Source organism: Macaca nemestrina, chromosome 5 (assembly GCF_043159975.1).
Source record: "Macaca nemestrina isolate mMacNem1 chromosome 5, mMacNem.hap1, whole genome shotgun sequence".
Classification (NCBI taxonomy): domain Eukaryota; kingdom Metazoa; phylum Chordata; class Mammalia; order Primates; family Cercopithecidae; genus Macaca; species Macaca nemestrina.
In genome coordinates this window covers 9,617,065-9,638,457 of record NC_092129.1, presented here as the reverse complement: position 1 = coordinate 9,638,457, position 21,393 = coordinate 9,617,065, and the positions used below count along the sequence as shown (strand labels likewise).

At 39.6% G+C, this 21,393-nt stretch overlaps 1 protein-coding gene across 12 annotated transcripts in view; it reads right to left on the bottom strand.

The window, feature by feature from the left end:
- PRKN (parkin RBR E3 ubiquitin protein ligase) overlaps window positions 1–21,393 on the bottom strand; it is a 1,377,649-nt gene that overhangs the window by 685,055 nt on the left and 671,201 nt on the right. For all 12 annotated transcript variants that reach the window (XM_071095931.1, XM_011750983.3, XM_011750978.3 and 9 more), the window contains one exon: window positions 18,650–18,733. In XM_071095931.1, the coding sequence (XP_070952032.1) occupies window positions 18,650–18,733 (84 nt within the window). The remainder of the gene's footprint in view (window positions 1–18,649; window positions 18,734–21,393) is intronic.

Genomic DNA, 21,393 nt, shown 5'->3' with positions numbered 1-21,393 from the left:
TTCCTAAAAATGGTATAACCTTATGAAGACAACAATACGGCCTGGAGCGGTGGCTCACGCCTGTAATCCCAGAACTTTGGGGAGCCAAGGCAGGCAGATCACGAGGTCAGGAGATGGAGTCCATCCTGGCTAACATAGTGAAATCCCTTCTCTGCTAAAAATACAAAAAATTAGTGGGCATGGTGGCGGGCGCCTGTAGTACCAGCTACTCGGAAGGCTGAGGCAGGAGAACGGCGTGAACCCAGGAGGCGGAGCTTGCAGTGAGCCAAGATCATGCCACTGCACTCCAACTTGGGCGACAGAGCGAGATTCTGCCTCAAAAAAAAAAAAAAAAAAATATATATATATATATATATATATATATATATATCTTAAATAATTTTTTATTTGCTTGTTGGTTTTGAGATAGAGTTTCACTCTTGTTGCCCAGGATGGAGTGCAATGGCAGGATCTTGGCTCACTGCACCCTCTGCCTCCCAGGTTCAAGCAATTCTCCTGCCTCAGCCTCCCAAATAGCTGGGATTACAGGCACCTGCCACCACGCTCAGCTAATTTTTTGTATTTTTAGTAGACACATATTTTCGCCATGTTGGCCTGGCTGATCTGGAACTTCTGACCTCAAGTGATCCATCCGCCTGGGCCTGCCAAAGTGCTGGGATTACAGGCGTGAGTCACCGTACTTGGCCATCTTAAATAATTTTGAAACACATTAAAAAGACCTGCAAGTTAAATTACTTACTGGTAAAAATATTTTAAGCATGTATGACAAGAAATGGTTTCATATAAAAACATATGAAACGGTCATAAGAAACAAACTATAAGAAATAATTCCTTATACTTACTGTAAGAAATGTTTATCTATACTGTGCAATTATAATAAAAGAAAATAACCATAATAGTAAGCAATAAATAATGAAAATCTACTCAAGCTTCCTAGTAATTGGAGAAAGGCAATTTTACATAAGATGCCATGTTTCACCTAAACAATTGGCAAAAATTAAAAAGAATAAAAGCACCCAGTGTTAGAGGATGCAAAGAAACTGTACTGACATGCAGTTTAGGGGAAACTGGAAATTGATGGAAGCTTTCCAGGGGAACTTTTGGAACTAATGACCCTAACACTTTACATGTAAAATATTTTGCCCTTTGCAACTCTACTCCCAAAATTATATTTCAAAAATGTGACTAGACAAATTACTAGAGATGTGTTTAAGGAAGATCACTAATGTGCTATTTTTATAATGAAATGTAGAGCAGCCTATAAACATCAATGAAAGATTCTTCAACAAAATAAATAGGATCAATCACCAAATGTGCTCATAGAGACCTGTATCTCTTGATATGGATAACGAGCACATTACATGAAGTAAAAGATGCAAGTTATAAAATAATATGTGAGACACAAAAACAAGTGTATGTGTCTGTGTATTTTCATGTGTACACACACACACACACACACACACGCATATGGAAAACAGACTTGGAAGAATATGCATCCAATGTTAACAGTGTTAATAGTGATTATCTCCAGATGATTTGATTGCAAGAGGTTTTACCCTCTGCTTTTTTTTTTTTTTTTCTTGTTTCGAGACGGAATTTTGCTCTGTCACCAGGCTGCAGTGCAGTGGCACCATCTCGCCTGACTGCAACCTCTGCCTCCTGGGTTCAAGCAATTCTCCTGCCTCAGCCTCCCAAGTAGCTGGGACTATAGGCGTGCGCCACCATGCTCAGCTAATTTTTGCATTTTTAGTACAGACAGGGTTTTACCATATTGGCCAGGATGGTCTCAATCTCTTGACCTTGTGATCTGCCTGCCTCAGCCTCCCAAAGTGCTGGGATTACAGGCATAAGCCACCGCGGCCGGCCTTACCCTCCTGTTTATGTGAAAGTACCTTGGCTAATTTTTTTCAGCCAACATTATGTTTTTATAATCAGAAAATGCAACATTTATTATGAAAATAATTCAATGAAAATGAGGTATAATAGTTCTAAATTACACATCTAGTATGATATTTAAAAATGTGTGGTATTATGGCAGTAATCATACTGGCACACAGTTCTGAAAAAAAAATAGAAACCAATAATAAAACTTTTCCTAAGCCATTATGACCATGTTATTTTTTCCTCCATATCAACTGGTATAGATTTTTATCTATATATTAATAATCTGTTATATAAAATGCAAATTAAGCACATTTTTATTTAAGAAAATTACAAATGTTACAGTTTGCTACAAAGTTATTGTCAGAACCACTTAATTTACATACATGTTATTTGTAGAAATGGCAATCGACTGCATACAAATTATGGCAAATTGATTGCAGTCTTTGTGGAAAAGGTTGGAGAATGCCACCTTCCGAAATCAAACCTAGTAAAAGTCAACACATTATAATTATAACAACTGTGGTCATAATAACCACAATTTATTGATCTCTTACAATGACAGGCTCTGAAGTAAGCACTTTATACCCTTTATCAGATAATGCTTAAAAGAGCTTTGTATAATAGTCACTGATACATCTGTATCAAAATGTGGACACTCCTAGGGTTACAGTGGTTTCATCTGGGGCCACGAGCCTGTAATACCATAATAAAAGTTCAAATCAAGTTTGTCTACTGTCTGAGCTATTGTCTACTAGGTTACATACTAAGCTTGGCCTTTTTTAAAGGAAAACTACAGAAGAATAAACCATCAGATAAAAATCATTTGTAAATAAGTCACTGATGTTGACTTGGAAAATATGTAGTTAGAAATCTAGGAGACCAGGGTATAACCTCAGGTAGACATGATAGGATTACATTTGATAGATATATAACTTCGTTTCAATGCCTTGGGCATGAGCAAGTTGTGCATTTAGTAACCATTAAGAGGAGAAGTTGACTTGAAAGTGCTTGCTGGCCTGGCGCGGTGGCTCACGCCTGTAATCCCAACACTTTGGGAGGCTGAGGCGGGTGGATCACGAGGTCAGGAGATCGAGACCATCCTGGCTAACACAGTGAAATCCTGTCTCTACTGAAAAAAACTACAAAAAATTAGCTGGGCGAGGTGGCGGGCACCTGTGGTCCCAGCTACTTTGGAGGCTGAGGCAGGAGAATGGCATGAACCCGGGAGGCAGAGTTTGCAGTGAGCCGAGATTGCGCCACTGCACTCCAGCCTGGGCAACAGAGCGAGACTCTGTCTCAAAAAAAAAAAAAAAAGTGCTTGCTATTGTTTTTCTGACACCATTTGATGCAAAGATATGCTTTAAATACAGAAATAATTCTAGCCCAGCCTGAATGAACTCCTTTCAAGATCACATAACTCTACTTCGGACGCTTTGATCATTGCTATGGTTTGGATATGGTTCATTCAGCCCCACCAAGTCTTCTGTTGAATTAGATCCCCATTGTTGGAGGTGGGGTCTGGTGGGACGAGTTTGGATCCTGGGGGCGGATCCCTCATGAATGGCTTGGTGCCCTTTCCAAGGGAGTGACAGACTTCTCATTGTTGGTTCTCCTGAGAACCGGTTGTTGAAAGGAGCCTGGCACCTCCTCCTCTCTCTCATTTCCTCTTTCCCCATGGACCTCTGCCCAGATGACTCCTCTTCACCTTCCACCATGAGTGGCAGCAGCCCGAGGCCCTCCCCCAGAAGCAGATGCCAGCGCCATGCTTCTTGTACTGCCTGCAGGACTGTGAACCAGATAAGCCTCTTTTCCTTATAAAGTACCCAGCCTTAGGTATTCCTTTATAGCAACACAGACTAAACAATTATCATTGTCTGTTCCACATTTGAGCCCCCTTTCAATAAAACTATGATGTACACACACATATATGCACACAGACAGACAGACAGATGTATATATCAAAGTGTGTATAGTCTTCTGTAGAACAGCCTGATCACGGAGAACACTGTGGAAGGTGTGCCGTCATCTACTGCTGTTCAACAGACCACCCCAAATGTTAGCGGATTAAATAGTTTTTAGTTTTTTAAAATTAATTTTACTGGTAAATTTAGACAGGATTAAATTTAAGCAGCATTTGCTGGGCACTGCTTTCCTCGGCGCTGCTTGGCAACAGCTGGGGAGGTTTAAAAGCTGGGAGGTGGAGTTGTCTGAAAGCTCACTTGTTCCCAATCACGGTTGTTGTGATGCAAAGACAAACTGCTGGGAGCTGGTACACCTGGGTTCCTCAGCCATCTCTCTCAATTTCCATGCGGCCTTTCCCTCTGGTCTCTCCAGCATGAAGTGGTAGGAAACTCGGGCATTTAAAATGTTATTTGGGGCCTGTTAGTGTACAGGTCACCAAAAGAGAGGAAGTCAGATGCTACTTTGCCTTTTATGATTTAGCTTCAGAAGTAACAGCGTAAGTTCTACTGTTTTCTATTCTTTAGAAACAAGTCACTAAGTCTGACCTAGGTCTGTGGGGAGGGGAATTAGAATCACTTTATTTTTTCTTTTTTTGTTGTTTTGAAATGGAGTTTCTTTCTTGTCGCCCAGGCTGGAGTACAATGGCACGGTCTTGGCTCACTGCCACCTCCGCCTCTCAGGTTCAAGTGATTCTCTGGCCTCAGACTCCCAAGTAGCTGGGATTACAGGCACCCACCACCATGCCCGGCTATTTTTTTTTTTTTTGTATTTTTCTGTAGAGACAGGATTTCACCATCTTGGCCAGGCTGGTCTTGAACTCCTGACCTCAGGTGCCACCCACCTCGGCCTCCCAAAGTGCTGGGATTACAGGGGTGAGCCACCATGCCCGGCCTAGAACCACATTTTTGATGTGAGTATTTATGAACCTGCAGACACATTTTTAAACAACCATGCAAGGATGAATAGCTTGGTAACACTGAGGGAGGTGGAGTTAGTGGGGAGCTGCCCGAGAAGAACAGTAGTGATGAAAGAAAGCAACAAGGATGAGACAGGGACAGAGTAGAGGGCAAGAGGGAAAGTCATGCAGCTGAGAGGGAAGATATGAATACCATGGAACGTTGGGAGGCTGAGGTGGGTGGATTACCTGAGGTCAGGAGTTCAAGACCAGCCTGGCCAACATGGTGAAACCCCATCTCTACTAAAAATACAAAAATTAACCCAGCATAATGGTATGCACCTGTAGTCCCAGATACTCAGGAGGCTGAGACAGGAGAATCACTTGAACCTGGGAGGTGGGGGTTGCAACCAGCCAAGATCATACCACTGCCCTCCAGCCTGGGTGACAGAGTGAGACTCTGTCTCAAAAAAATAAAAATGAATACCATGGAATTGGAGCTGTCCTCAGAGTATAAACCAATAAATGAACATCATGGTTCATAATCTACTTTGTATTAGATAGCTCATGAGTTCATCTCTTTAAGAACTGAGTTGCTAAAATTTAGTTCCTGAACCTGTAAACATTTGGACTCATGGCAATTCTTAACAGATGGTGGCCATTCTCTTCAACATATCTTTAGCCACAAAGCACTATTTGATGGGGAGAGTAACAGCGTTCCATTTCTTCAGCTCCTCTTAATGCTCCAACTGCCTCCAGTCCCCACCCTTCCCCTACCTCTCTCTCTTTCTAAACAGAGATTGGTTCTCACCTTTTCAAGGGGTTTAGGTTGTTATTAAGGTTTAGTTTAGCTTTGCTTTGTTTTTTGAGGTCCACCTGTCATATCTGTGACAGAATCTGCAGGAGGTACTCCAGTTGTGATCACTGGGAAGAAAATACGGGGAAATCAGACTAACCAGTAGTTCTCGGTAGATCATTGCACGGCTTCTAAGGAACCACAATTTAAACAGTGCATGATAACCAGTATTAATGGATTATAGCCCCTAAATTGTAGCAATTGTGACTTTGTAGACTCCTAAGCATCTTCCAGTTTGGGTAACTTTTCTATTATTTACTTTCTGGCGATCTGTCAGTCACAGTGTGCATTTAGTCCCATACCTGTGGCTGACATACCCTATCCTAGAGTGGCTACTTGTTTAGAACATTTCCACTGACCCTGCATGTTCCCTAAGAGAAAACACAAGGCCTTGCTGAGAAGGCTCTCAAGCTTCGCCCCCATGCAGTGTAGTCTGCATTTCTAGTTTTGTGGTTTACTTCTCATAGAGCCATAGGCCATAATTATTCAGCTGTAATGAACCTCACAATGCATCAACACATTCTTCTCCATTTATATTTGCTTTTATTTAAATGAATATATTTCATTTAATGAATATATTTTATTTAAATGAACATATTTCATTTAAATAAAAGCAAATACGCATTTGCAAGATGTTCACAAGAACTGTAATAACATAAATGAAATAAACATTTCTTTTATTTAAATAAAAGCAAACCTAAATGGAGAAAAATGCACTGACTATGGTTCATGACTGAACTATAGTCTTTTTTTTTTTTTTGAGACAGAGTCTCGCACTGTTGCCCAGGCTGGAGTGCAGTGACCAATCTCAGCCCACTACAAACTCCACCTCCTGGGCTCAAGCAATCCTCCCACCTCAGCCTCGCAAATAGCTGAGATTACAGGCATGTACCCAGCTAATTTTTTTTTTTTTCATTTTTCAGAGAGATGGGGTCTCATAATGTTGCCTAGGCTGGTCTCAAACTCCTAGGCTCAAACAATTCTACTGACTTGGCCTCCCAAAATGGTGGGGTTATAGGCATGGCCCACTGTGCCTGGCTGAACCATAGCCCTTTTAAGCATTGAATGCATTTAAAATATTTTCATTGTTCTATCAATAAAATATCCACATTTAAATGCATGCCTTATAATTAATACTACTCACTATTAAATACTAAATTAGAACTGATTCTCTAAAGGATCTTCATATATTGTACATTGTGCTAAGTAATATGAGTTCTAATTGCTTAATATAAAATTACTTAATGGCACTTATAATTCTTGTAAACATCAGTATACGTTTTAATAAAATGGTAGAAGCACATGGAGAAATGGTTCTTTGATTGTTAAAATAGTTCATTTTCATAAGGCAGGTAAGAAATTAGTAAGTTAGATAACTGTTAGTCTATTTTCATGCTGCTGAAAAAGACATACGCAAAATCAGGAAGAAAAAGAGGCTTCACTGGACTTACAGTTCCACATGACTGGCAAGGCCTCAGAATCATGGCGGAAAGTGAAAGGCACTGCTTACATGGTGGTGGCAAGAGAAAAATGAGGAGGAAGCAAAAGCAGAAACCCCTGATAAACCCATCAGATCTCGTGAGACTTATTCACCATCATGATAAAGCACAGGAAAGACCAGCCAACATGATTCAATGACCTCTCCCTGGGACCCTCCAGCAACACATGGGAATTTTGGGAGCGACAATTCAAGTTGAGATTTGGGTGGGGACATAGCCAAACCATATCAATAACCCTGAGGAAAAAATGACAATGCTAGGATCCAGAAAATAGAGACGTTTTTGAATAAGAAAAATCTTCAGATATATAGTTAGATGATCCCAACAGAACATCCTTCAGTTTTGAAAGCCAAGGAAGCTTCATTGAGTCCTGTGTCTGCATAGATGATCAGTGACATTTCAAAATTCACTGATGTGCAGTCTTTGCTTCACCAATGGACAAATGGAGATGAACAGAGGTCAATGGATATGGACATAGACGGAGAAGGAGTTACAGACAGACTCCTGAACTCTCAATCCAGCTTCTCAAACTGTCCAGCATATAGTTGCTATCAACTCAATTGTCCTTTGGAAAGGATGAAATCTCAGATAGTGTCAAAGTTCACTTTACATAGTAACCCATTTTGTCTCCCCTCTAATATTTTGAAAAGGTAACGGCAACAAAAAAGGGTCCTCAGTTTTCTAGGAAGGTTGACAATAAGGAAGCAGTAGGAAGAGAAAGGCAGGAAAACCTTCATACTGGATCATCCATTTCCAGCGATTATAGATAACAGAGAGTTGCTGATAAAGATAGAATTTCAATCAACCACTAAGCAGATTCCCACTGAGGAACACACTGGAGAAACACGAACAGTCAAGACAGAAGACCATCAGATGGCTGATGTTAATAACCCAATAAATACAAGACAAGAGTGGCACTTCTACCCAGTTCTAAACGAACACCTCATTTGTATGTTGTGTTCCGAGTTTTAGGGAAGGCAAAACACCAATTCTAATTTACCTTTATTCACACTTTGCCAGGGATGCAAGGAAGGCAGAAAACATTGTACAAAATAATATTTTGCTTTTGTTCCCTTTAAGATTCTCTTTTACTCTTTTTGTTCCTTAGGCCATCGTTCCACCACAACCACACTACGGACTGTGCAACTGCTGTCTCAGCCTTCAAAACACCTCAACTTCAACATGCTGAGATTACGTCTATTATGCTAATGAACTTCTAAGTAGAAACCCCCAAACAGGAACGAACAAACGAAAAAGAAGTAATGCACCACCTCCTGTTTCTCAGCCATCACCACCTCCCGGGTGCTTCCCAGAGCAGTTCCCTGCTGGCTGCTGCGGGGTTCCTGTAGGAGCCTCCTCCCTGCTGGGCATGTCCTCAACCCCCAGTCATCAAGTCTAGCTCAGCCTGTGCATCTCAGCTCAACCTCTAATCTCCCCAGGGTGGATTCCAGGCAGCTGCCCTGTTTCATGTCCTCTTAACATCCTCTTTTCTTTCTCATCTTCCTTCTTGACAAGTCCAAGGTCATCAGGACTGGGCAGAGCTCCATCAAAGCAGGGAATGTTGATTTTATACACTGGAGCTGAGCAGACTGTCTGGCACAGAACAAGTGGCCAGTAGGATTAGGGAATGCATCAACCTTAATTTTCTATTCCTTTATTCCTGTCATTTCCTGTACCTCACAAAATGTTTCCAACCTTGCCAATATCACCACCTGTGAACATCTCACCACCCACCCCTTGGGCTTCACCTCCTCCACGAAGTCCTCTTTGATCACCTTTGTGTTTTCTGAACTCCATAAGCACTTTCTGTGCATGTTTCATGTCACTCATGAAATACTAACTTGTGTTATTTCTCTGCCCTGTTCACAGGGAAGTCCTTGCATGGTCCTTCACATCCAGCCTTATCAGCATTTAGGTCCTGGTATAAAAATCATTGTTTGCTTACATGTTTCACTCCATCCCCAATTTTTCCCAAACTATGAAAGCAGTGAATTCAGTACTCGTTTTTCTACCCTAATGCTTGGCACAGAAGAGATGCTTGGTAAGCTTTTTACTTGCTCTGCGGAATCTGAATTGCAGTGATTTCTGTGAAGTATTTTCTACTCGGCTAGATTCCTACATCCTGAAGGTCAGTCTTTGTTTTCTGCATAGTGACTAGCACAACAAATCAGTGTGTTATAAAAATTATCTACATTTCTTTCAATGGAAAGATGCACATTTTAAAAATGATCTTTGGCTTTTCCACTCTTGAAACATAAACACTTTCTCTGTACCTTGTAAATAATACACACGTAAGGTGATCACCACTGAAGTTATTTTCCCAAGCCCTGAGTATTAAGGGGAATGACGACTGCCTACTTGAGGAAGCTCAGATGATCCAAAGATCCCAAACTATGGTCCTTTCTCCAAGAAACGTTAGTGGAAGGGAGTGTTTCACCACATGTGGGTCAACAGCACCTGACATTGTCTCAGTTGTGATTTGATTCTCCATGTGCTTATAATTTCCATCCTAAATCTCAAGTTTGGGAAATTGGCTTTAAGGGATTTTTGCCACATATATCTTAAAAACTAAATTTTACTGTGGCTCTTGATAACTTTTTGAGAGCTAGCTTGACCTGAGTAAGAGAGATGATAGCTTCTTAATGACCGCCATCAAGGCATGATGAAGTACGCGTCTCCGGGAGCCATCAATCACCTGCTGGAAGGACCAGGAGGGCTGTTTCCCAGCCAAGAAGCAGGCCTCAATCTCTTGGCCCATTACTCTCACGTCTTCCTTCTATTCTTCTCACTCCATTAGGCTCCTGTGTATCTGCACCGAGGCTATCTCAGAGTGACCTCCCATCTCTAATCCCTGATATTTCCATTTGGGTCTAATCTACCATCCCGATTGAAACATTCGGGAATGTTTACAGCAGTATTTAATCTTTCTTTGCTCTGGTTCTCAGAATCTCATTTATAAATCTATTTGAAATTATCTTTTTTGTATCTATTGCTATCTTCTCCGGTAGATCGATATGTACTCTCTCCTAATCTAAAACCTAGTGGTCTAGAAGCACACTTCTTTCTGAGTAATCGAGATAAAGTGCTTGGTTGTTTCTTTGTTGTCAGGTCCTTTGTCTAAACCTGCAATGCAAACATCAATACAGCCTCGGACTGACACATTTGACTTGTGAATCATTCTATGGAAAGGCAAAACAAATGAAGAAGTAAGACTTTTGAAGCCTCTGGGGTTTATAAACAGGTTTTAAATTCCTCATATTTGAGTATGTTGTAGTAATATGCATGATTTTGTTCTACTGTACATATAAGGTATGATGCAAAGTATTCTATAGAATAGAGAATCACAGATCATCAAGTGTAAAAAACAGCTGACATTCACCTTGACTAGGAGTTTCCTGGAACAGGGAAGCAAGAAGCGTCTTCGACAGTTAAAAAACATATTTTGGAAGCTGCATATTGCAGGAAAGATGGCGTCATAGACTAAACCAAGGTCGTGTTCTGTGATAGCAGTGTGGACACTGTTATTTGACATGTGCAGATTCTCTGCTACAGGCACACTGGTTCCGGCACCTGGTTTTCTTTCTCTGGAGATTAATTTTTCATGTAGCAGTTTACAAGGAGTCTTTAACACTACCATGAAAATGGCTGTTAATTCAGTTTTCCACCAAGTTATAAAAGAGTCCTGATGAAAAAGAAGTTATGTCATGGTTATCTCACAGAAAAAAGAGAACAAAATTGAGGTTAGGGTTCATACCCTCAGAGATATTCAGAGATTCTTAAAAAATTACCTTAATTTTTATAGCACGCTTAAAAAATTGACACTTTTTTTCATGGACAATTAATGAGTTTTCATATATCAATGAAATTTTGATTCAAATTTGTAAGATTTAAACTAATTCTGTAAAAAAAAAAATCTATCTTCTAATTTTAACCTTAACCATTCAAAAAAGAACAAGAAATTTTTTGTTATCAAGTACTCAAAACTTGGTTTAGAAATAAGCTGTCCTTGAGTCTGAATGCTGGATCGGATTTTTGAAAAATGTTCTAAGAAAATTTTCTAGTTTGTCACCCCAAATTGCATGTCAGACAACAGAGAACACTTTGTCACGCTTAGACACCATTCAATCATAATCTGAGCTTGACTTCAAAGTTTTCACAATTCAATTTTGTTTAGAATTAAGAAAATATGACTGTGGAGAACAACGTAAGGGCAGGCAGAGCATTTCTCTTCAGCCAAACACCAGGGCACAAGGGAAAGGGGAGTGAATGAGCCCATTTGTCTTTTACCTCTGTTTTCATTTTCTACTCTCTACATTTAAGTGTCCAGCTGCACCTTTGACCACAATGGGACCCCTGAAAGGCCACAAAAGCTGGAATTGCTTAAATATATATTTGGAGATGTTTGTGCTGATAGTTATTACACAGTGCAGACGAGCATGGGCAACATGAGAATATGGAGACCACAGCTCCCATGATGTGCAAAAAAAGACCGTCATTTGTGACTATCTCAGGGACACTTTTCAATCCAAGGTCGTTTTTTTAAAAAACAAAAGCAAACCAACCTTTTATTGTTATTAGGTACCAGAAAACAAACAAACAAACAAAGACAAACATACAGGTCACACATGAAACCATCCTGAGAAATTCTGAGTCTCATTTTCTGTGATTCTAATGAAGTCTAAAACAACAATAAAAACAAACAAAAGAAATGCAGACTTCTTGGAGGATAGTAATTTGATCCAACTAAAACATGATTAAGAAACTTTTTGGACATAAAATATGGAAATGACTTCTGATATAAATCAAAATTGCTCAGTATTAGGAGACGTATTTGCTAGTAATTTGGTTTCAGTTAATGTCTCTCAAGAACATGAAATCAGAGGTACAGACATGAATATTAACTTGTATTCAAACTAATGTTCCAGTTGGCATATACTGAGCCTAAGAGGGAGAAAGTGTGAAAAATAGATTGCAGGTTGAATAAGATGAAAACACTCTATTTATTATACTGAGTTTAATAGTTACATTATTTACTACAGTTCAGGGGATAGTTTTAAGTATCTAATTTCATTTGAAATAAATCTTGGAGTTATTGTAAGAGGTCCTACGCTACTGCTTCTGATAAGAAAAAAAAAATGTTTGATGTATAAGAGTTGAACTCCAGTCAAAATCAAATAATCTAAAAAAGAAAATACTATTTTACATAACACTTCAGGTAAATTCTGCCTCTCAAAAATATATGATATATAAAAAATATGATAGGTTGTGCAGTAGGAAATCAACACCCTTCAACAAGAATTTCTTTAAAATGACCTTTAAAGTCATTTATTACTTTGAAGACATCATTTAAATTTTCTTTCTTTTTTATTTGAGGAAATTCCCCCATCCTAAGCCCTACTGTGTGACTGTCAGGTGTGAGAGAACAGGCAAGGTTCCTGTGGTTGGCTAAGAGGCTCCTCATTACCGGAAAAGCACAGCCAAAGCCAGAGGTCTCGGACGGGAGCATTTGATGACAGCAGAGCTCAGTGTTACAAGTTACGATTCAGAACTCAGAAATAATGCTCAGACACTAGGACTCTGGGTTTTCCTCAGTCTATGCGTGCCCAAGTAAGAGAAACACACACCCCCCAGTACACATGTAAATACAAATTATTCCTCTGAAGTTTTTAAGGCCAGTGTGTCCAATCTTCTGGTTTCCCTGGGTCACATAGGAAGAAGAAGAATTGTCTCGGGCCACACATAAAATACACTAACACTAAAAATAGCTGCTGAACTGAAAAAAAAAATCACACACAAAAAAATCTCATAAGAGAGTTTACAAATTTGTGTTGGGCCACATTCAAAGCTATCCTTGGCGACATACAGTGCCGCAGGTTGAACGAGCTTGGTTTAAGGTATCATAGGTAAATTGTAAAATGAAGATTGACACAGAATAACTAAAGTCTGATGCCATATCCGAAGTCAAGTTAGTTTCACTAATGGAGAAAATCCTAATTGATTTCATCCCCTTTTTAATCTCAAGCCTATATCCTTTGAGTTGACTGGAATTCTTTTGATAAAAAGGTAAGAACAAATAGTATGCTCCCTCCTAAAGTAACAGCGATTGGCGTACAGCTGAATTGGGTTCAGGTTTCTCTGTCTATAGGAGAGTTAGGGTCAAGTTTGTATTTGTACTCTTAAAAACCACGGGTAAATTTTACAGCTATTTAAAATGATCTACTAAGATTATCTTTAAGTGTATAAATATTAATTAATTAAGAATATATTAGGAATGCTGCTATTTTAAATTCTAAGTACATGGATATTTTGTCTAAGTGATAGAAATTCAAAATTTTAATAAACTTAAAATATATAAAATTATATATAGGGTCCAAAATACCATCAAAACCTTGACTTTAGAAAATACAGGAGTCAGAGTTTATATTTAGCTGCATTGGGAAAATGCAATCCAGAAAAATGGTTTTAAGAGAGAGTGAAAGAGTTCAGCTCACACTGAGCACTGAACTTGGGCTAGCTGTTGATATGGTTAGTCCTGTAACCCTCAGTCCCTTCACTTAACAGACGTTTAGTTGGTGTTTATTAAATATGGCAGAAAAAATATAGTTGGATATGATGCTTCCTTTTCCTACCTTAATAAGAATATCTTTGAGGTATTTATGATCCTGAATTCCCTGTTTAAATACAAATTTAGCTATACTCCAAAATATCTGCTATGTGGTACCCTTTCATTGTTGCTTGTTCCCTTATTTCTATTTAGCTCTTTACATTCGCTCAGTGATTTGCATGTCCACGTGTAACAGATTTTTAGAGTTATATTTTTGCTATTGATATTTAAATTTCTTAAGGTCCTAAAACATGATCAGTTGTTGATATCCTCCAGTTGCCAAGTGACTCTATCCTGATGTCGTGGGCTCACTGGTGGTATGAATCAGATGCATCCTTCCTAAGCTTGTACTGCAGGAGCCTCCAACTCTGCAGAGAGCTGTGTTACTCTCTCTCCCACCATGGTGTTACATTTATCTACGTATTTTGTTAATTCTGACAATGTTTCCTTAGTATATTTTGAATCCATGTTACTAAGATTATACCATTTTAAACTGCTTTATCTTCCTGGGTTACTAAACCTTTCTATCCCCAGAACCTCAAAAGTCTATTTTTCCTGGGATTCTGAACATATTTTTTCTCAAAATCTTGAAAGTCTCTTTTTTGGTAATGTTTCCACCCTCCCCTAAGAATCTATTTTATGGGCAATTAAAATGGTTTCAACAGCATTCTTGAGATAATACTTGCCTGGATTATTACCTTCCATTCTTTTACTTTTGATGTTTTTCTGCTCACCTCTTTTACGTATGTCTTTTGTAACCTGCATAAAGCTAGATTCTCTTCCTTTAACCCAGTCTAAGAGTCATTGTCTTTTAAACTTCAGTTAGTGCATTTCCATTTCTTTTCCTTTCTGTTACATGAGGTTTTACTTGTGCCATTTTTGTGTGTGCTACTTAAGTTGTCCCACTTTCCTATATTTCACCCCCTCTCTTTTTTTTTTTTTCTGTCTCCCAATTTGGCATTTTGTATTTTAGTTCAATCCCTTGAATGGTTATACTAGACAATGGAGGTTCACCTCTAACTTTGAGGGTTTAATGTTGACAGTGACTAGACTGACCAGGTGAATGGGCCAGGAATTGCTTCCCGGGAGGTCCCCAGCCTGAGGTTCCAATAAGGGTGAGGAAGATAATGACCTTGGCACAGGGGCCATGACCTTTGAGGCCATAGCTGGCTGCTCTCCTGGAGAAGGGGCTTTCTACTAGGCCCAGAGGAGCATGGTCCATGCAGACTACTGAAGACCTCTGAACTCAAGCCCTGACTGGGACTTGAGGCCACTCCCCGCTCCCCACAACCACTGTGGCCACACAGCTGGAATTGATGAGGGGCCAGGGTACCGAACAGCAAGGACTCGAATACAGAGAAGACAGGGAGGCCCAGCTCTGAACCTATAAACGCATGGTGTTTGGAAAGGTCTTGAGAAGCAGCAGCCATTATTTACTGCCAGAAAATTCACCAGGCAAGTCCCATATGTGCTAGGAGTGTGAGGAACTACACACGTCCTACAAGTGCTGCAATGATAAGAAAGTGTCTAAAACTCCCCCCTCATTCGGCACCAGGATCTTCTATGCAAGGAGAGGTCTTTTGAGTGCAGGGAAGATGAAGAAACCTGGAGCCAAAGCTGTCAGCTCCTTCAGAATTCCAAAGTCCACACCACAGAAGGGATTTGTTGGGGAAGCCAGGCTGAGAAAGTTCCCACTCATTCAGCATGGAGAACTCACACCCAGGAGAGGCCACCTATGAGAGATTCTTCAGCCACGCTCAGGCCTTAAGCATCATGAATGCTCACACTGGAGAGATGCCTGGTGAGTGCAATGAGTGTGAAGAAGCTTCATTTGTCACCAGGAACTTCATAGGCTAATAGGCCTCATGAGCATGGCCAGTTTTCCGCCGCAGATACACACTTGGGAGTGCACACCAGACATGGTCTTAAGGTTGCTGTGCACGTGCCTCCTCATCCTTGTTTAGGAACAATGTGCTCCCACCTGAGAGGCAAGCAGGAGCGTGGCCTTTGTGAGAAAGCCTTTGGTCATGATGCAACCCCATGTCCAGAGCACCCGTGCCAAGGGCCATGGGGTGGCCTCAAGGGCCACAGAGGTGTGAGGCCTTCGGGGGCGATGATGTACTTTCTGACTGTCCCTGGAACCCAGGGGTAGTTGTCACCCATAGGGCTGATGGGAAGAAGCCGTCCTTCCTCTCCATCCTGATGGGGAAGCTACTGCCCCCACATGATCAAAGAACGCAGCCTCTAGTGTCACCCACACTACCCTGGAGCGAATCCGGACTGTCTGTGCACAGAATTGGCCTAATCTGGACAAGGGGATCAAGGGGTGTCCGCTGGAAGCTTCTGGGCAAGGCTTCCTTGCCCCATGGATTTTAAAGTCTCTATGTGACAGCTGTGATGGCTTCAAACAGCCTATGAGTCCCCTTATTTGTGGACTGTGGTATCCAAAGTGGGCGGAAGGTGCCCTAGAACAAATCCCCCAAAGATACGTAGAATGACTGTATTATCAGATGAGATCAGGCATATTCAGGGTGGTGTGGCCGTAGATAGGAATGACTGTATTATCAAATTCTATCTTCCATGTTTTTTAAGTTCTCTTTTATATTTCAAATCTATTATTATGTTCTGGCAGTATTTAGGATAATTTTTTTTCAGGTCAAATTTCAGATCTAAGTTCTATTTTCTCTTTTTAGCTATGTCTTATTTGCTATTCAGCCCATTTAGTAAACTTTGTGTCAATTATTAACATTTATATATAATTCTAGAATTTCAGGTGTGTGTGCTTGTTTAATTCGACTGGATATTTCCAATATTTTCTTTTTTTTTATTCTTTGTCTTATACAGTTTTATTTTTTAAACATATTAAGTATCCTTATACTCTATTCTTGATGATTTCAATTTCTATATTCTTTACTGTTTTGAATTCTGCTCACTCTTATTCACCATGGCTTGTTTCCACATATGTTTTGTGGTTTTTCTGATTGTTAGTTTATGTTCCTTGAAATACTGACTGGGAAAATCATTTCAGGATTCCTTTGAAAGACAGGGCTCCTAAAGGATTTGGGCTACTCTCAGCCCAGTACCCAGGACTACAACTCATGACTGACTGCATTAAACAACATGCCAGACCCAGGACTTTCTGTGTCGCACAGGAAGAGTGAATATTGGCCCCAAACTCAGGTTTCAGTTACAGATATAACTCAAACATTATACATATACTGTTGTATATATGTATACCCTATACATACATATAATGTTGACCCTAAAAACTTGTAAGCATAAACCTATCGGGTTGTACTTACAAGTTTTTAGGGGCAAGATTATATGTATGTATATATGTATCACACATATGTATCTGAGGAAACACAGATGTATATATAATTACACTATTAGATGTAATTATATCTACATATTATGTATGCTATAATATAAACATATTACATTTGTATACATGTAAAGGTATGTAATTATACTTAAGAATGCCGCCCTAGGAAATATGCGCTTTAATTTCATCCCAGTGGGAAACTGGCAAGACTATGTGATGTCTCAAAAATCTGTGAGTGACATACAAGTCATTATTTTTCTTCAGGATTTCTTTCTTCAGGATTTGGATGGACAAAAATCTGTTCATAGCCCCTAGCCCTAGTCTGGTGGAGAGTGACTGTTTATTGTTGCCCACTGCTGTCTTGGTATCCTTCCGATCAGCCAGCAGATTGGCGAGAGAAAGCTCCTTTAATGATTCTCGCTCAAACATGGTACCTGTTGCTGTTGACAGACTCTGTTCCTTAGAGAAGATATGAATGGCCAGCTGGCTCTGACAGTTTGGGAACTAACACTGACATTTGTGTTGGCACCATAACAGTATTTACAACTCAGAAAATGTATACAGTCAGATTACGATGGAGCCAGCGAGTTTTGAGTTTTTTTTTTTTAAAAAAATACAACAATATACATGTTAAACATGACCATAATAACAAAATTATCTTAAAAATAATTTCAGAGCGGCCGGGTGTGGTGGCTCATGCCTGTAATCCCAGCACTTTGGGAGGCCGAGGCGGGCAGATCGTGAGGTCAGGAGATCGAGACCATCCTGGCTAACACAGTGAAACCCCATCTCTACTTAAAATACAAAAAGAAAATTAGCTAGGTGTGCTGGTGGGCGCCTATAGTCCCAGCTACTCCGGAGGCTGAGGCAGGAGAATGGCGTGAACCCGGGAAGCACGGCTTGCAGTGAGCCTAGATTGCGCCATTGCACTCCAGCCTGGGCAACAAAGTGAGACTCTGACTCAAAAAAAAAATAAAAATAAATAAATAAATAAATAAATAAACAAACAAACAAATAAATTCAGAACTTAGGGATTCTTTCAGGAAATATCTGCTGTCTATGAAACATACGGCATATACTTGCAAAGAGAGAAAGGATAACAAAGAACAGAGGATGGTAATTCGATTTCAGAGCCGACCACTCATACTATATTTTGTATTGGTCCACTATGTCAGAAACTACTAAAGAAAGGTAGAAGGAGATAAAGCAGAAAAAAAATCAATTTTTAATTATGGGGAATATAAATATAAAATATCACTGGATCAGGAAAAAAGGTGAATCTTATACTTTTGTTATTTTTCTTTTGGAAGCTCTGAACTGGCTCTCCTTCTCTTGCGTTTCCTTTTCTTTCTATGGATGTAACTTTGTAAGGAGTTAAAATTGACACATTTCTACACGGTCCCCAAAATTGTTAAGTCACTAGGAAAGCGACCCTGGAAGGCAGGGTCACAGGCTGGATTTTTGGTGAATGTAATTAACATATTTGACTATCATAACAATTTTGGTAAACATTATTAGATGGAAGAACAAGTCAGTTGACATTTTTGTCTCTAATTTCCTAGCAAACAGTGAAGATGCCATCATTTTCTCGCAATAAGAGGAATGAATGCAACCAGGTACTTACTGCAGTAGTCCCAGGGCAGTGTGGGGATTGGCATTCACCGCTCATCCGGTTTGGAATTAAAACATCATCCCAGCACGATGGACCCTTTGGGAAAAAACAACAAGATATTCTTATATGAGTTATAATAGAAATGTTCTCCTTAAGCCATTTTCTAAACTATGTCCGCTTGTATTACAACATAATAGTGAAATTCGTGGGGTCCAATTTTCCAAGTGTGGTCTGCAGACTCTGGGGTTCCTCCTGACTCTTTCAACGGATCTGCTAGGTCAAAACTATATTCATCAATATACAAAGATTATATTTGACGTTTTGCTCCAAATATGTTCATTTTCCACTTGTAGCCTTCCCCTAGGGCTGAGGTTAAATGCTGCCTTACTAGAAAGGCCATCCCTGACTTTGCTCCACTTCTCTGTCTGCCCTTCCGGGCTTCCTTTTCTTCATAATAATTATCACCACCGTCCCGCCCAACCTCACTAATGCAGTGGCCCAGCACAGAGCAAGGGCTGTCTGTCCCTACTGACCACAGCTATACAAAAGCCAACTTGGTCTACTCTGTTCCCTGAGGCATCCTAACACCTACAGAAGGGCCTGGCATTGAGGGGGTGCTCAGCAAACTTTCCTAGGCATCAAAGAAATAAAAATTCAAATAAGAGCAACACTTCTTTTAAATTAGAGAAGATCACTTAAAATGAAATATCAGTGTCAATGATTGCATTTCTATTGTTTACGCTTTCCAGTCTGGGGTATTTTGTCATGGCAGTCCTGGCAGACAAATAGAGGGGCTATGGAAATGTTTTTTATCATGACTGTGCTGGTGGCTTTATGTTGTTATGTACTTGTCAGAACTCCTCAAATTGTACCCTTCAAATGGAGGAAGTCTATTTACACAAATTATTCTCAATAAAGTGAGTGAGGAAAAAAATGAACTGAGAAGTTGACAAGGAAACTCAATAAGAGACAGAGAATCTCTGTAGCAAATGTTGCTTGAAAAGGTGAATATAAATATCTCACTCCATACAGGAAAAAAAAGGGAACATCTTTATAACCTTGGAACAGGTAGAACTTCCTTGTAAGGACACAGAAGACTCTAACCCCACATAAAGAAATGTATAAATTGAATTTCAATGAATATTAAAGCTCATTAAAAACACTAAAATATGAATATACAAGCCACAGACTTGGGAAATATTAATAATACATATAATTGTCAAATAATCTCAGAGCTAATATAAAGAACACATTAATAATATAGACACAAACACATAAAAATACACAAAAAATTTGAACAGGCTATTCACAAAACAAGACGTATAAGTTGCCAATAATTATATAAAACGATGGTCAACATCATTAATAATCAGGAAAATGCAAGTTAAAATCACAAGATACAACTTCACTTGACTTCACATCTTAGCCACTATCATAATACTAAATGTCAGTGAGGATAAAGATTAACAAACACTCTCACATGTAATTGGTGGAAATGTAAAACAACTAATTTGAAAGTGGTTTTGGATTTTCTTTCTTTCTTTTTTTTTTTTTTTTTTTTGATACAGAGTTTCACTCAGTCGCCCAGGCTGGAGTGCAGTGGCGACTCCGCTCACTGCAAATTCTGCCTCCTGGGTTCAAGTGATTCTCCTGCCTCAGCCTTCTGAGTAGCTAGGATTACAGGAATGCACCACCGCACTCGGCTAATTTTTGAATTTTTAGTAGACACGGGGTCTCACCACATTGGCCAGGCTGGTCTGGAACTCCTGACGTCAAAAGATCCGCCTGCCTCGGCCTCTCATAGTTGGGATTACAGGTTAGAGCCGCAGCGCCCAGCCCTGGAATTTCTTATTATGTTAAACATATAGTTAAACTATGACTCAGCACTGTCACTCCAAGGTGTTGGTCCAAGAAAAATGAGAATATATGCACACATACAGCAACATAGACTCGTATAAGAATCTAACATCACAGCCTTACTCATGTTAACCCAAACCTGGAGACAAGCAAATGTCCTTTGACAGTGACTAGAATAAACCATGGGGTATCACACAATAGCACAGACTCAGAAATGAAAAGAGATCTACTGAGTTACACAACAATACGTCATATTTACAGAACAACAGAAGTGTCCTGTGGAAACTTCTACTTGTCCTTTTCATCATCCACTTTTTGTCCTCTCCTGTTTGTAATATACATAGTGCATCTCGAACCACAAGTTTAGGTTATACACAGCAGAGCAACAATATCGAAAGAGTCTGGGTTCCTGTCACCATGAAGTGCCATAGCAGCCTTGAACCACCAATCTAAATTTTCACATGAGAGAAAAACTGAACTGTCACATTACATACGTCACTGTTACTTTGAATTTTTAAGATGTTCACTGTCAAACCCAATGGTCACTATTATTACAATTAAATTAACTTTTCATAGAAAAATCAATGGAACACACAAAACAGTAGCAATATTCTATGATCTAAAAACCAACAAGAATTTTCTTTCACATACATGAGGATGTTGACATAGGAAGATAAACAAGTCGATTGGAAGACAAAAGTAAAATATTACTTATAATATATCAGGGAATAAAACCTTATTTATAAGTTCATGAGTTTTTACAATTACAGAAGTTGACCAGGAAACCCTAACTTTTAAGAAATCATTGATCATTTTGATGAAAATCTTTACCAAATGTGTTCTAGAGTCCATCCTTATTTCAGCAGATCACATGTGACATGCACATGATGACTTAGCTT